The 15,705-nt window shown below is 51.0% G+C and overlaps 5 protein-coding genes across 5 annotated transcripts; 3 read left to right on the top strand and 2 right to left on the bottom strand.

Moving 5' to 3' along the window:
- Nucleotides 1-1,148: 1,148 nt before the first annotated feature.
- Nucleotides 1,149-4,086, bottom strand: N7506_002582 (putative DUF221 domain protein; the record flags this gene model as incomplete). Its single annotated transcript, XM_056951877.1, has 3 exons — nucleotides 1,149-2,294; nucleotides 2,338-3,945; nucleotides 3,997-4,086. The coding sequence occupies 3 exons, from the start codon at nucleotides 4,084-4,086 to the stop codon at nucleotides 1,149-1,151; spliced, it is 2,844 nt and encodes a 947-aa protein (XP_056815028.1).
- Nucleotides 4,087-5,361: 1,275 nt separating this feature from the next.
- On the top strand, nucleotides 5,362-6,725 carry N7506_002581 (uncharacterized protein; the record flags this gene model as incomplete). The annotated part of the gene is made up of 4 exons (XM_056951876.1): nucleotides 5,362-5,496; nucleotides 5,848-6,060; nucleotides 6,123-6,329; nucleotides 6,396-6,725. 4 exons carry the CDS (start codon nucleotides 5,362-5,364, stop codon nucleotides 6,723-6,725), a joined length of 885 nt encoding a protein of 294 aa, XP_056815027.1.
- Nucleotides 6,726-9,434: 2,709 nt separating this feature from the next.
- Nucleotides 9,435-11,942, top strand: N7506_002580 (putative GTPase activating protein (Gyp3); the record flags this gene model as incomplete). Its single annotated transcript, XM_056951875.1, has 1 exon — nucleotides 9,435-11,942. The coding sequence occupies one exon, from the start codon at nucleotides 9,435-9,437 to the stop codon at nucleotides 11,940-11,942; it is 2,508 nt and encodes an 835-aa protein (XP_056815026.1).
- Nucleotides 11,943-12,357: 415 nt separating this feature from the next.
- N7506_002579 (choline transporter-like family protein) lies at nucleotides 12,358-14,059 on the top strand (the record flags this gene model as incomplete). Its single annotated transcript, XM_056951874.1, has 2 exons — nucleotides 12,358-12,657; nucleotides 12,713-14,059. 2 exons carry the CDS (start codon nucleotides 12,358-12,360, stop codon nucleotides 14,057-14,059), a joined length of 1,647 nt encoding a protein of 548 aa, XP_056815025.1.
- Nucleotides 14,060-14,398: 339 nt separating this feature from the next.
- Nucleotides 14,399-15,172, bottom strand: N7506_002578 (uncharacterized protein; the record flags this gene model as incomplete). Its single annotated transcript, XM_056951873.1, has 2 exons — nucleotides 14,399-15,040; nucleotides 15,095-15,172. The coding sequence occupies 2 exons, from the start codon at nucleotides 15,170-15,172 to the stop codon at nucleotides 14,399-14,401; spliced, it is 720 nt and encodes a 239-aa protein (XP_056815024.1).
- Nucleotides 15,173-15,705: the final 533 nt, after the last annotated feature.

Genomic DNA, 15,705 nt, shown 5'->3' with positions numbered 1-15,705 from the left:
ACCGCCCAAATCTTTTGCCCCAACTATATAAACCTTGGGCCTTTGTGTCTCTTTTCAAACTATATTTTTAGTCTTGTGGGAATCAACAGAGATTACTGCACTATCTCTTTGAGGGGCTCTTGCCTGCTTGTGCAACAAAGCAAACCTTTTGAAAACCAACTGTTTGTCCACAAAAGCACAAAATCAAGCCCTGAGCCAGTCAGACAGCATATTCTTCTACATCTGCTTCTTCAAAAAATTTCGAAATCCTGGTTGCACAATGCATCTTAACCCAGTGCACATGGCCATGGCTCTACTAGCTACAAGCCTGGCCACCGCATTCCCTGTCCAAAGCATGAACCCACAGTTCAGCCTCGAGGCTCGAGCACCCTCTCAAACAGTCAGTTGCGCTGGATCATCTGCATGCAGTATTGCACTGAGCTCGACACTATCATGGGCCTGTAACAGAGCGCACACCAAGATCGACCCTACAGCCACGTACATGACAGGGTATGTATACAGATATCTTTTGGTGATGGAGTGAAACGTTTCGAGTCTGACTTTGAATTCATAGACGTCGAACGCGTGACACGGGGGTTTGTGCTCGGATGTATGCCTCTGCTTTCGGGTGTGGTATTTTCGTATCCGGGCCTCGCGGTTGCTCACGTTCTGGGGCGGAGATGATACAAGCCGTTTCGGATATTCGAACTAGTGGAAAGTGTGCTATTTGCGGATGGGTGCAGGAGAAGTCGGGGGGTGATGGGTGCAAGATCAAGATTGATTATGTTTCGGGATGCTGAGAGTGCGTGTCGTGGTTTGGTTTAGCTAGAAGAGGAGTAGGTAGGCTGAATGGGGAGATGTTCAGGTAGGACCTCGGGAGGCGGTTCAGTCCTAAACCTCGGGAGTTCCAAGGTTAGAAAAGCAGAAGTTGGAGACATTTGAGATCCATGTATGCATAAACCTTGAGGGTAGTATTTACAACCTTGGAGTGTAGAGTACATGTATTATTTGCATGATGTATATCGCCTATGCAGGCATGAGAATATTTGTCGTAAACTTCGTGTTGAGAAATAACGCTGACACCACCCAGAAACAGTAATTGCCTTTTGAACAGGACAATACAGGAAATATATATGCAAGGTTAAGCCCAAAGGGCCCATATGAATAGCTCAGCGCTGCGCGCGGTATGCTTCGTAGGACGTGTATGAAGGCTCGTCTTCGTCTTGATCGACAGGACCATAGCCACGAGTGCGCCAGCGATCAATCGGATTAGCCATCTCCGTCTGTGCAGGGACTTGTGCATGACTGAGAAGACCTGACTCGGCTTCATCGCCGTGTGAATAGACACCAGGAACTGAAGTGCCACTGTCGCCTCGAGAAAGCGGCACTCTGAAGGCTGGGTGAACAAGCCCTGTAGGATCAGAATGCTCGGAGACTTCGTTTATCCTCAAAGGTGCTATCGTGGGCAGCGAGGGGGCCGGTGAGGAGGCGCGGGATGAGCCGGGCGACCACTCACCTCCCAAGTGGCTACGAGGTGTGTGGGAGCGCTCTGTCATCAAGTCTTCGGGTCGACCGTAGATACCGCCGCCGAACTCGTCGCGGAAGTCCGCGCGGTTCTTGTAGTATGAGAAGTCCAAATGGTTTTCAGGAACAACCTCGAAGGGCGATGGATCGGTTGACGATTTGCCAGGCTGCGATGGGAGCATAGGGTTCATGGCCACATCTGAGTACTCGCCACCCATGTCTCCGTGATCCAGACGACCTTGGTAAATCTGTTTCAATGCCTCCGCGGCCTTGGCGTGCACCATGGGGGTCAAAAGTGGCTTGTAGAGGGCGGGATGTCCAAACTTGGAGTTCAACCGTTCCGCAGCCTTCTTGTCGGTCTTCTGTGCACCCAATGCCTCGGCGTCGTTCAAGTTTGCGCGGTTGTAGAATTCGCAATCGATATCGAAGGTCTTCATGCAATAAATCTTGAATGCGATCATCAGGAAGGGCAGAGGAACCACACAGAATACCATCGTCCAGGTACCGCGAGCTTTGGCCACCAGGGCAATGATCACGTTGGCAAGGATAGTAGCGAAAATCATGCGATTGAACAAAACTCGCCAGTACATGCCACCGGATTCGTTCTTGGTGATGAAGACGTACATCAACAAGTACTTCTTGAGAATGGCATCAACTCCAAAGTAGAGTGCTGTCACGGGCAACACAATCGGTTGAAGAGTAGCAAAGCAGAATGCTACCGTGGCATAGAACAAGAAGTAGTTGTAGTAGCTGGCGTAGTCGAATGCTGGCGGCGCCGTCCACTCGATAGACTGTCGGGGGGGTTGGTGCAAGGAAAGTCTTGGCAAACCAGACCCAAGCCATGGTAACCAGTTGTGCGAGATCGATTGCAGCTCCCAGGTTTCGCTGCAGGAGATAGGTGACCCAGAATGGCGACACAGTGCACAAAGCACTCACCATCTTGGAGTAGATCCGACTTTCTACGATAGCCTGCCAAGCATTTTCATGATTGTTGGTCTTATCGACAACAATTGTCACGAAACCCCAGGCAGCAGAGAAAAGCGAGAAAACAATCAAGTTGTTGAACACAAAGAAGGCATAAAGATGCCCCAGAACGTGACGCTCTCGGGATGTCTTGGTTTTGCTACCACCCTGAATGGAAAGTCGACGGAAGATGATCGGAAGCACGAGGTAAACGAGCGAAGTAAGTGCAGGCGAGGCAATACCCTGGACAGCGGCCCAGACGTTCGGATTGGCCTCCAGAGAAGTCTGGAACGCCGGCCAAACAAGACCCAGGTTGGACAAGTTGGACAAAAAGACGGCAATCAGACCGTTAGGAGCGATCCATACAAGTGTCAAGCATGTGACCCAGATGAAATTGACAAATCGTTTCCACTTCCGAGCCGACTTCGTCAATGGCAGGTTTTCCCAGATAAGATCACTGGGCCGTGGCGCAAGTCCGATGATGGTACCCTGAGGCTTTTTGCGGCGACAGTTCCATGCTACGGCGTGAGCGTGCTCAATATTCTCCCAGCTAGCAAAGCCGTAAGGCATGGCGTTTCTGCGGTCAATTGACGCGCGTCCATGCTTGATTTCTTCTTCCAGGACTCGGATGCGAACGGTCAGGTAGTCGATTGCGTCCACTTTACCTCCAGGGTGTTTGCTTCGCTGTGAACGAGGAGGTCGAATCTTGGGTCTCTTGGCCGGAAGTCGATCCGGGTTCCTGAGGTATTTGGCGAGTACGGACTCCAGTTCTCGTACAACTTCTTCATGCTCTTCAATGATCTTTGGTAGATCCCGGACGTTGCGACCAATCGAGGCCCGGGGCAAAGCAGCCGTAGGATTGACTTGGTCGGTGATTCGCAAGATTCCTTCGTCGGTACGATCCGCAGGAGGAATATCCGTGATCATCAAAGTTCGGGCATGCAAACTCCGCTGGTATTCAGAGCTCTGGAAGTAATGCCTTCGCAGATTCCGGACAGCGCGATAATTCCTCCACAAGAAAAACATGATGATCAGATCAAAGGCCCATGCACACACCACTTGACTCCAAATGGCTGTGGGGTTGACGATGTTCAGTGGAGTCATCATGTTGAACGCAGAGGACTCCGATGAGTCGCTGGGACTGGCGCTTTGTGTGATATTAACCGGTATCATGACAAGACATCCAATAATGCTCAAGAAAATGAAGATGTTGCGACACATCTTCACAAATCGCAGGAAAATCGCGGCATCCAGGCCGACAGTTTCCACCAGCTGGGCTTCCCGTGTTTTGATCACAGGTTTGAGCCAAGCGAATAGGCCCTTTCCCACCGGGGGTGGAGCGTGTTTGAGGTCTGCATGTTTAACCTTCGGCGCATAAACGAGCGAGTGACGGGGTCGGATAAGGGAGAAGAGGAGGGCGAGGAGAATCGTGACGCCGATGGATGTGCCTAGCGAGGCCCAAATAGCGGTGACCGTGAACTATCTTCTGTCAGCGCACCATTCACTCTGGTTCAAAGAACCTCGACTTACTGCAGAGCGGAACGGATTCGCAATTAGGTCGAGGAAGGTGTCCGTCCCGGAATCCGCTCGAGCAGCTAAGCTCCAGTTATGCAGATCCATTGCGTCGATATCGGTTGAACGAGTGTTGATCCGGCATGAACGAGGGGCCGGAGGAGGTCAACAGGACAGCATGCGGAAGAAAGATTTAAAAGAGAGGGTCTGAGACAGAACCCCCAAAGATGAAAAACGAGCAAGCGGAGGTGAGACAAGGCTAGTCAGGCCCAGAAATGAAAGAAAAAAGTGGGTTCGGAGGTCTGGGCTAGTTATTATTAGATCCCATTCGATCCACGCTGATCAACGTTAGGAGCCACTCGAGGACCATTTTCCCACTGTGCAGAGTTGTCCTCACGAGCCACTTTTTTTTTCTTTCTCAATGCCCGCAATGTATTGGGATCACCTCTTGCGTCAACCTTGCCTCGTGCCCCAAGACGTTTAATGCTCCATATGATCCATCAATACCCGTCTCATTGGTAGACCGCCACACCACGTCAAGTGGCAGACCAATCAGCCGGATATGCGAGATGATCTGGAACGTTGCGATTGTTCGGTTCAAGGGTCGCACTGTCATGTAGGTACGTGTGCCACCCAGGGAACCTTTCTTGTTTCATGTTTCGTAATTGTTTGGCCTGTTTGGCCTGTTTTGCTTGTTTTGCACTTTTTGCGTTTGGTTTGTCTGGGTTTGTTGCCTCAGGAGTCAGGCCATTAATCAATACAAGTTAAATACGACATTGAAGTACTCGCATGGAAAGTATGAAGAAACTTTTCGCGGCAAAAATGTTCTTTGAAATAAAATCTGTCAACTGACGAAGACTCTCGATATCACCCGATGCATAGATCTACTTTCTGACCCAATCACTCGGGTGGCTTGAGACAATTCTATCAAGCCCCATTCTTGGCTCCAAAAGAAAGTTCCCTTTTCCAACCTCTTCGCTTATAGTATGCGTGCCGACCACTTTGCAATAACGTGGATATTAAATTGCACGAACTCGATTGATTGATGCCTATCCTCTCTCCTCCCCTATATTTTCTCCTCGGCATGATGGAGCATTAGGGAGTAGGGTAATAGGTTCGGGTGGCAGGTTGGTTCATAGGTACACCTTGATATGACCAGCTACGCGCATTCTGAACGAGATGACCTTGCTCACCTAGGCAGTCAGGCTTCGAAATCGCTGCCTTGGATAAGCGGACTGATGGCTATATAGTGGTGTATTCAGAGACATTACCCGCCAGGTCGTTTCCCTGAAGCGCCTCGGGATTTCCATATACCAGACTCGTTCGCCCGCTAGGAACAAATCCCTCATTCCCACCGGCCTGAAAAATACGTTCGTTCAAGAGATGGTCGCATACAGACGCTACGGTTCGTGCGGCGTCACTCCCAAAGTGTTTGGATTCGACTGGTCCACCACCGAGTTTGACCTTTGTGATAGCAAAACCTACAAGAAAGGTGCTTGTACGATGAACGGAGCCATGGTGACTTAGTGATGTATCTCTGGATTCAAGATCCAAAGCCAACTTCAAATCCGGCGGTCTACATCCTAGCACATGCTCCGATAGTCCATGAGGGATTGACATGTTGTGTGTTATTTGACATATACAGTTCCTCAAGCACCCACCCCCTCGTCTTTCTATACCCAATGCCCTCATTTTCACCTTTCTTCCCTCTTAAATCTCTCTCTCACTCCCTCTTTCACCTCTCTTGGATTTCTCTCATTCTTCTCTTCCTAACATAGTCTACCAATCTTACACATCTCGAGCCAGTCGACTAGCAAAGGCGCCTTTGCTTTCATCTCATTCAGGTACTAATACTAATCTGGGTACTAGGATCTCGAAATGTCATCCAACTCACCTCCAGGCGTCTGGGACTTCGGTCTCCGTCCACAGTTCGTGTGGTGCCTCTCTTGTCTCAACATGCAAATGATGATCTGGGCCTCTGGTAATCATTTGGAATATCCCTTTTCGATCCAGTGCCAGTTTGAAGGCACTGGCACAAGCAAATGTCGCAACTGCATGGAAATCGCGTCGGAGTGCATCTTGGTATGACTCTGATATCATTCTTTCAACATTTCAGTTTTGCTAACCCTGCATACTCTGATCAGACGCCCGGTTTGATGATAGGGGATTCCTATGATCTACAAATGATTTTCAACTGGGCCTCGTCATTTTGGAGCGACGACCTCCAAGGCTTCACTTGGAACTCTGGGTTTCGAGGCGGCGTCGCCCGCGCCCTTCATGAGTTGGCCGAGGCATTTGCAGACATTGTCCGGGCTCATCAGCAGGAGCTCTGTACGACCGTCTCCGGCGATGTAAGTACCCCGGATCCATGAAATATCGCGAGAGCTCGGCTGGAGTATTTGATTATTACTTGGCAGATTGGTCCCATCGCCTACAAGACCCTAATGGCGCAACGCCAGCAGGTCATCCTCAATGGATGCACCACGTACGCCAACTACGACGGTCAACCCCTTCTGCGTCTCATACCAGGAGACGCGGGGTATCCCAAATGGGGGGACGCGAAGGACAATTTCCTTCGCCAAGTTTTGATGGCGACTGAGGCTCACTATACCTTCCTCCACACCAACGGCCACGAAGCCCCAACGTCGGCCACGGCTGATATCCCTCCATATCCGGGTAATCAGCAGGACGGAACCACTGGTCCACGCATGTGGGCCATTCGGTCAACTTTCCCACTACCTTCCTAAGCCGACAAAGGTGCGGTAGCGCCCAAGGCCCAAGGCGCCAGGTTCTTGTTGGAGGCCTGGTGGTCAGTTTACCCTGTGGATGACAGGGCAGGACTAGATAGATTGCCTCTTGCTTCCTCTCTCTCTCTTCTTTTTCCCCCTTGTCTGTTTTCCATCCACCAGAATTGCTCTGTTGATACGCTTTACGCTCGTCGTAGATCCGTTCCGCTGCCAGTTCTAACCTTCATCGTCCCCAAAGCATATGGCCCCAGAATCAGTGTGGCGAGGCCATCGCTATAGTAATGGATCAATTGACGTTGTTCAAATCAAATTCCTTCTTTTTCTTGCATTTGGTATAGATAATATCCCACCCATGGGCCCATTCAGCGTATCCCGAGGTCATTATACAAAAGCCAAACACTCAAATGACCTCGCCTACCAGGGCAGCAGGAAACTTGTACCGAGGTATCCTTAGACTATTGTCCTCCAGGCCTCCAGGCCTCGTTCTACTAATTACCTAGGGATGCAGCATAGGTAGCTGCGGGTCAAGCTCTGGCAGATGTTGGTGCGAGTTAGAGCAACCTCTTGGTTATGATTTTGCTGCTGCATCAAAAGTCACCTGCAGGTTATTGAATCGGTTCTCCGGCCCTGGAGGTGGGGATCAATCAGCGTACGGGTGGTAGTGAACAGTGCAGAATCCGGTACGGAGTAAAAGCAGAAGCTATCTCTATCTAACCTGGGAACTGCAGGTGTCCATGGGAGTAGTCAAAGAGGTGACAACATTTCGAGTCTCAAACTCAACGATGTTGCATCAGTGTGAAGTCTCTAGTGTCAATATATTTACTCCGTCTGCAAGCTATGACGTGGTGGTCGGAGTTTACGATTGATGGGCAGTCTTAGGCAGAGCCATCCTGCGCTTTGATTTGTTGTGGATGTGCCAGCTCGCTCCCATTGTCCAGGTCTATCTGAAAGTCTTGCAGACAGAGCTCCATAGTGATGTGTCGCAATACCGAGTACAGCCGGCAGGATTTATCCAGAATACTCAATACAGATTCAAGCATACAAGCACAGCAAAGTCTACAAGTGCAGTGGCCCGCGATGAACTTGGAAACTGGTTGTTTGCAGGATTGAAGCCAATGTGCATGTAGCCTCCGGTCCAATTGGAAGGCGGCAAATTTGTATGCAAGCCAAGCGAGGCTGTTAGGGTTGCGGGGAAGACCAGTCACCCCTTGCGGGCCTCGGGAGCGCGCCTGTCGAATGTGGCGACCGCATCGGAGGTAAGACCCCGTCAGGCTAGTCGGGGCTGCTTTAGGCCAGCCTAGTCGCACAATTAAAACAAATCTGAACCCGGGCGCCGTGAAAGGGGCATTGGGTGTTGAATTTGAATATTCAAATTCTGCAAAGTTGGCGAGCCTTCAAATTAATCATTTTGCGAGTCAGTCACAACACAGTTGGCGCGAGGCGGCAGGTTTTCGTACCGCCTGGAAAACCCTACTCAATTGGGGACTTGACAGCACGCAGGGCAGAGATAATGCATGCATCTGATCAGCTGCTAGGACGAATGTAATTTGGGGATTGCTTGGTCGCCGGGTCGACAATAGTCATTCTGAGCCAACGTATGCATAGAAGTTGTGCTAGTCGATAACAATATGCAGCTGCGGCTGCCCTAGATATACAAACCGTACGGGGTTTTGCGTATTACTTCAATTGACGCTGGAACACCCCGAGGTTGACGATGTAGCATACTCCACCTCTTTCGCTGAAACAACCTTGGAAACCTTATGAGAAAGCGGTCTCATATACATATGTGAGCTGGGATCTGAAATAGACAGGATACAGAGAGATGAATGACATGTCTTTTTCGGGTCGACTAACGCGGGCTACTTTTGACAGTAGTCTCCAACGTTCCCATTGGCTGATACCATTGCAGTTCTGGCTATCGCTGCCGAGAGATGACTTTGTTCCTGAATGTGGTACAAAGTACGGATATTCGCTACCTAAGCGCTTGAGTGAGAGGCTAGAAAGGATAGCGGACATGGCTTCGTTTACTCCGTACTCCGTACTCCGTGCAAAGTATAGAGTAGTCAGAGTAAGCTGCAGCCAAGCAAACAGGGATTGAACGAAGTCCAAAGTTAGCGATCTCAAAAAGAGGGGAAGTGTCAGAGATTAAAAAGCATTCTACTCGTACTCCGTATGTTCAGGGGTGCTGTGGAAGTACTTTAACTGTGCTACCGCACTGTACTATATTAGTCCCTGATCGGCGATCCAGCCGTTCGATCCGCCGTTGGACCTGTCGATTTTTTTGGCTACCACACACATTGTTCACTCTACTTTGTTGAAAGCAACGAGATAGATACAATGCTTTCAGACTTATAGTCTGAAACCTCCGTCTTGACTTGAAGTTCTCCGTGAACCAGTTTGCCCCTATATTACGTCACATGACACTAGGCCCAATCAGGGCTTGTTGATTTTGTCTCATCTGCGCCCTTCGTTTCTTTTTCCACTGTCCTCTGGCAGGCTGTCCCCCGGAAATCTGGTCTACATGCTCTTTCTTTTTGATTATTATTCACTCGTTACCTGGTTCAATTCGGCGCCGTTCCTTCACTACCTTCATTCGAGTACTCCGTGAACCGTATATTCTACACCCATGGTCTTTGACCGTTCACCCGAATCTTCCACTTCAGTCACGATAACCAATGTCCAGCGGGAACTGGGTGCGAAATCGTGGCCATGGTCACAGAAAACGTAAACTCTCGATATCCGCCTCCGGCTGAGTTCGAATTGCCCGGCCGGCGCAGAGCTCCTCTCCCACCCCGATTGGACTCTTTGACTATTGATCCACGCGCTGCGCGAACTGCGAAGCCCGCCCCGAGATCCTCTCCTCACCGGCCACACCCCGCCCCTCGTCAACGATCGCGTTCTCCTCTTCCGCGAACCGCACCACACAATGAACCTCCGTGGCCGTCACCCCAACCTTACCAGACCTATCAAGCCTACCCAGGCCCCTCGCAGGGCCTGAGGGGCGAATGGCAGACCCCGAGATCCAATCCTCGTCCTCGTCTTTACGCTGCGTCCCCCGAACCTCATTCTCGCCCATGGCCGCGGGACCACGAGGCCGAACGGCCGAATCATCGCAAAGCTCCGCCCGCGCGAGGAGGACTCCGCATATCCATGTCGACATCACGCCTCCATACCAGACGCCCAAGAACACAGGAATCCATGGAGCACCATCCGCAGGAGCTGAGTCCTCAAGGACTGCCTCTACCGCGCTTTCCGAACAATGGACCCGCCGATGAAAACGCGCCTCGATCAAGCGTGAATTCGTCCGAAACTTGGCGTTCTAGCATCGAACAAACAAGCGGAACTGAGAGAAGCAGTGTCTTGACCAAAAGCAGCTCTATAACTGACTTATCACCTGACACCCCAGACGCGCCGTATGCAATGGATACTGGAATGAGCGTGGATGATGCGATATCAATGTACCTTGACGGTTTCAGTGATGTGACCGAAGAGCCTGGCTCGCCAAAATCTCATGCCGAGAGCAAAGCGCCGTCAATCACGCCTCCTCCATCACGCGACACACATCTGGAAGAGCTACACCCAACTTTTACATCTATAAGCGATGTTCCGCCGATGCCTTCTTTACAAGATTCATATACGTCGCAAAATACATCTCCCGCATCTACGCTACAAAATTCGACATTTGTACCAAGCTTCACGTGTTCTGAACCAGCATCTTCAAAACCAATACTTCCCGAATCTCCACCCGAATTTGCGCCTCTGGAACCCACCTTACCAGAATATCCACCAGAACCCGAACCTTCCGACCCTGTCGCGCCGGACTCTCCGCCACCCGAAGCCACTCCAGATTCTCCGATAGTCGATGTTCCTGAAGTGCAAACCCCACGCCAACGCCAGCCCTCGAAGGTATTCATTCCTGGATTGGTGCCACCACAGCTCCTTTCTGGTAAGGGTGCTCGAGATGATTACGGATTCCGCAAGTCCACACAATACGTGACGCTGGACGAGTATGAAGCATGGAAAGGACCTTATTCCGATCATGTGGCGCAGCGGAGGTTCAAATGGTGCGAATTGCTCAAGGAACATGGTCTTCCTACAACCGGGGCGACGAAATTTCCTCCACAATCCTCAAAAGTCAAGCGATTTGTGCGCAAAGGCATTCCACCCGAATTCCGAGGTGCTGCTTGGTTCTATTATGCCGGCGGGTACGAGCATTTGAACCGCAACCTTGGTCACTACGACAGGCTTGTTGAGCAGGCCATGAGCTCAGCGAGCAATGACGACAAAGAGCACATTGAGCGTGATCTTCACCGCACGTTCCCCGACAACATTCACTTCAAACCAGAGGCCCCCGCGGCAACCGAACACTCTGGAAGCAGCAATCCAGCCTATTCCAATGTTGTAACTGAGACGCAGATGATCCAGTCTCTTCGTCGAGTTTTGTATGCCTATGCCCTACATAACCCGAAGATCGGATACACACAGTCTTTGAATTTCATCACGGGCATGCTCCTCCTTTTCCTACCCGAAGAAAAGGCATTCTGGATGCTTCACATTATTGCCGCAGATTACCTGCCTGGAACTCATGAGATCAGTCTGGAGGGTGCAAACATTGACCTCTGGATCCTCATGGTTCTGTTGCGGGATTCCATGCCGGGCATTTATTCCAAGATCGCCGCCATGGGAGGGACCCCGTCTGGACGGGGTAAAATGCCTCCCCTTACCGTGAACTCTCGCTTGCCCGATATCACACTGGGGTTGACCAACTGGCTCATGTCTGTCTTCATCGGCACCTTGCCGCTTGAAACCACTTTGCGCGTGTGGGACGTGTTTTTCTATGAAGGATCCAAGAGCTTCTTCCGGGTGTCTTTAGCCATTTTCAAGGCCTGCGAGCGCGATATTCTCGGCGTCACAGACCCCATGGAAGCATTTCAGATCGTTCAGACAGTCCCCAAAAAGCTTCTCGATGCCAACTCACTGATCGATGAGTGCTTTGTGCGACGACATCGCGTCGGACAAGGACGCATCGAGGAGCTCCGAGGCTTGCGCCGGGTCGCCGTTCGAGAAGAAAAGCTACGGCGATCGGTTGCCTTTGGTAAAGGTCAGCTTCATTCGGGGACAGACGACTTCACTGGTCGTGCGCGCACACCGATACCAGGCATTGAGCACCGGGTCGCTGGATCCTGGCGTCACTTGAAATCGCATGCATTCCGCTGATTCTGCGCTATCCATACCAAACCTTCCCAGACACAACGCCTAATGTCTGTAATCATAATGGGAGTCACACTGCATTATTGGGCGTCTAAGCTTCACGGCGAAGCATACATAGCATTTAGAGATAGAATTTTCATGTACATTATTATTATTATTTTCAATGCCAAGCGGGCTATTGACTTGGCCCTCAAACTTGAGAAAAAGTTTGCAATTAGTGTAGTACTAGCGCGTAGTGATTCCTTAGATCGAAAACCCTACAAGGCTGATCATTGGCGATCGCAGTTTCCCGAGAGATGTAGGGGTCCCACCATGTCGTCATGATTCCAATCCGGAAGGAATTTTGTCTTTCCCCTGAACTTCTCTTTCTCTTCTCTTGTTTTGCGAACATTTTTTACTTCTCGCCCTTGCACTCGTCGTCATGAGTGGGCAGGCTGCTAGCTATTACAATAACGAGGGCTTTGCCCATCCGCAGCCTCAACCACAACAATCTGCGTACGGGTACAACAACGGACAGGCCAATTACCAGCCGGATTATCAAGCGCAACCTCAATACCAGCAAAACTTCCAGCAACAGCAGCCTCAGCCAAACTATCAGCCGCCTGTGGAGGCTAAGCCACCCCCAGAATACCAGCAAAATGTCCCGCAGTCCGGATATAACTTCGATCAGGCGTTCAAGATCGAAAAGCCGAAGTGGAATGATCTGTGGGCAGGTCTCTTGGTAAGACCTTTGCGCGATACTATTGATACAGCTCCCCAAAGCTAACTTTGTCCAGTTGATCGCGGTTTTCCTTGGATACGCTGCTGTCTCCGGAATCACCATCCACAAGTACGCGACAAACAAGGGTTTCAGTGGAGGTGGCATCTACGATTCGGCCAATGATTTCTCCCTGAACACCAACACTCTTGTGCTATTCATTTTCGTGCTCGTGGTCGCTCTCGTGTTATCCTGGCTTTACTTCATGGGCGCGAGATACTTCACCAAAACTTTTATCTGGGCAACCGGTATCCTCAACATCGTCTTCGCCCTCGCGACGGGTATCTACTACATCGCGCGCAAGCAATATGGAGGCGGAATTGTGTTCCTTCTGTTCGGAGTCTTCGCCATCATCTGTTTCATCAGTTGGATCCCTCGTATCCCTTTTACCGCATTCATGCTGCAGACCGCGATGGACGTTGCGCGAGGTTACGGTCACATCTTCCTAGTCAGCGCCCTAGGCGGAATCGTCACCGTCGCTTTCGCTGCCTGGTTCTCTGTCACGCTGGTCTCGGTTTATGTCGCCTACGAGCCTAGCTCGACCGGAACAAACCCATCCTGCGCAGATGGCGGCTGTAGCAGAGCCAAGGTCATTGGTCTGGTTGTGTATGTGACCTTTGCCATGTACTGGGTCAGCGAGTGGATCAAGAACACGATCCACACTACTATCGCCGGTGTGTATGGCTCGTGGTACTTCTGGAGCAAGTCAGCTGGTGGTATGCCTAAGGGCTCGACCCGCGGTGCATTCCGACGCGCAACTACCTACTCCTTTGGAAGTATCAGCTTGGGAAGTCTGATCATCGCGTTCATCCAGATGATGCGTCAGGCTTGCTCAATTGCCCAGCGACATGAAGCTGCGCAGGGTAATCTGATCGGTAGCATCGCCATGTGGGTCCTCGGATGCTTCATCTCGCTGCTCGACTGGCTGGTTACACTTTTCAACCGCTACGCTTTCTGTCACATTGCGCTCTACGGAAAAGCGTATATTCCCGCGGCCAAGGATACCTGGAAGATGATGCGAGACCGAGGTATCGATGCGCTTGTTCAGGACTGCCTCATGGGCCCGGTTCTCACTATGGGCTCGACCTTTGTCGCCTACGTGTGTGCACTGCTCTCCTACTTGTACCTGCAATTTACCAAGCCCGAATACAACAAGGACGGCAATTTCACCGCTGTCATCATGGCGTTCGCATTCTTGATTGGCTTGCAGGTCTGCCAGGTCTTCATGACCCCTATTGGCAGTGGTGTTGAAACTATCTTCGTGGCCATGGGTTGGGATCCCCAGGTCATGATCAATGACCACCCAGATATCTACTACAAGCTTGTAGAGCTGTACCCACAAGTGCAGCAGGCTGTCCACGCGTGAGCTGGCAGGTGAACTGGTCACAGCCGATGCTAATACATAACCACTTTCTTGCTATATGGACACAAGCCCACAGTACACGATTTTCTAGTCGTTGGTATGAGGAACGAGTGATTATTTTAAATTACGTATTGTTTAATGGAAGATAAGTTTCTTATCATATTTGATTGACATACTTATTTCATGTATCATTACAACTAACTGCAGAAACTAACCCAACTCCACGGCAACCAAAGGTAAACTCCAATATAGACTCCGAATGTCCAGCACATTTGAGAGGGAACAAAAAAAGAAACAAGAACCAATACCCGACATTTTCAAATACAAAACCCACGCATCAACTTAGAGGGCGACCATCAGGGCCATGACAGCAGCAACTCCGGCAACAGCAACGCCGTGCACGGAAGCACCAGCAGCAGCGGCACCCTGGAATGAAGAGAAGCGGTGGGGGTCCGCGCCAGAGGGCGCAGGGGTAGCAGCAGAAGCCTGAGAGCCAAAGACAACAGAGGAGCCAACGGCACCCATAGGGCCGTGAGAGTACCCAGCAGGGGCGGAAGCAGAAGCCATACCAGCCATGTAGCCCTGGCTAGTGGGGACATCAACAGGGATTTGAGAGATGTGAGCCCGCTGGGAGTCAGGGGCAGGGGTGCTCTTGCAGCTGCAGTCGGTCTTGGTCTCTGTCACGTAGACAACACGGGGAACGGCAGGGGCAGCAGAAGCGGGTGAATCGAGCTGGGGAGCGAAGGCGCGCTTGTTCATGTCAGCGAGCTCCATGGGCTTGGAGGCGTGACGGGCGGGAGCGGCCTCGCTGGAGCTGCTGCAGAGGGCGTCGGTGAGGGAGCTCAGGTCGACGCCGGCGCAGGACTTGGCAGCTTCTTCGCTCAGGTTGCTGATGGCGTCCTTGTTGTCGCAGAGACATTCTTGGGCGGTCTTGCTGCTGCAGTCTTCGAAAGTCGATGTGTCGGCTGAGCTCAGGGCTGCGCTCTGAGGATTGTTAGGTTGCTATGGATTTTCGGTTTAGGGTTGGAGTATGCTTACGGCGCACTTGAGGTAGTCGGTGGAGGTCTGGGCGAGGGCACCAGCAGCCAGAACGGAGGCAGCAAAGAAGTAACGCATTGTGAATAGTCTTGTGAGTTTTGAAGGTATGAAAATTGGCAATGGGTTTTATCAGAGTGAATATGGAGCAAAGGACCGTGGAGAAAAAACCGCGAGGCCGGGTGGGAGAATTGAATGACACTTTATGTTCAATTAGTTCAATTAAATTCCAATTAGGATCTATTTACAGACGAAAGAATTTCTCGAGATAAACATCCCTTGATCCCTTATGGGTGATGGAAAAATTATGACGTTGGGACATTCTCGTGGATAGCCCTCTACAGGGGAGGGTGTTTGAGGTGGGCGACAAGCTTTGAGTGGCATTTCGCTAGGGAGCCCCCAAGACTTATGCCCAGTTTCCCTTGTTGATTGAGTTGGAATGACACAAGAATGTGCCAGTTGTCAGGCCTCTACGGTGTCCTGCGGTATCCCTAGGTTCCTTATACTCCGCAGAATGCTGTTTTTGCAGGACAAGGGACTGGTTGAGCGTGCTGGGTTTTTATTAGATCTTCGCTTCCCAAGATCAAAGCTGAAGATCAAAGGAAATTCAGAAC

The sequence above is a fragment of the Penicillium brevicompactum genome (assembly GCF_028827555.1).
Source record: "Penicillium brevicompactum strain IBT 35665 chromosome Unknown utg000001l_segment0_segment1, whole genome shotgun sequence".
Classification (NCBI taxonomy): Eukaryota; Fungi; Ascomycota; class Eurotiomycetes; order Eurotiales; family Aspergillaceae; genus Penicillium; species Penicillium brevicompactum.
The sequence above is the reverse complement of the archived record's forward strand: the minus strand, read 5'-3'. Positions and strand labels throughout refer to the sequence as shown.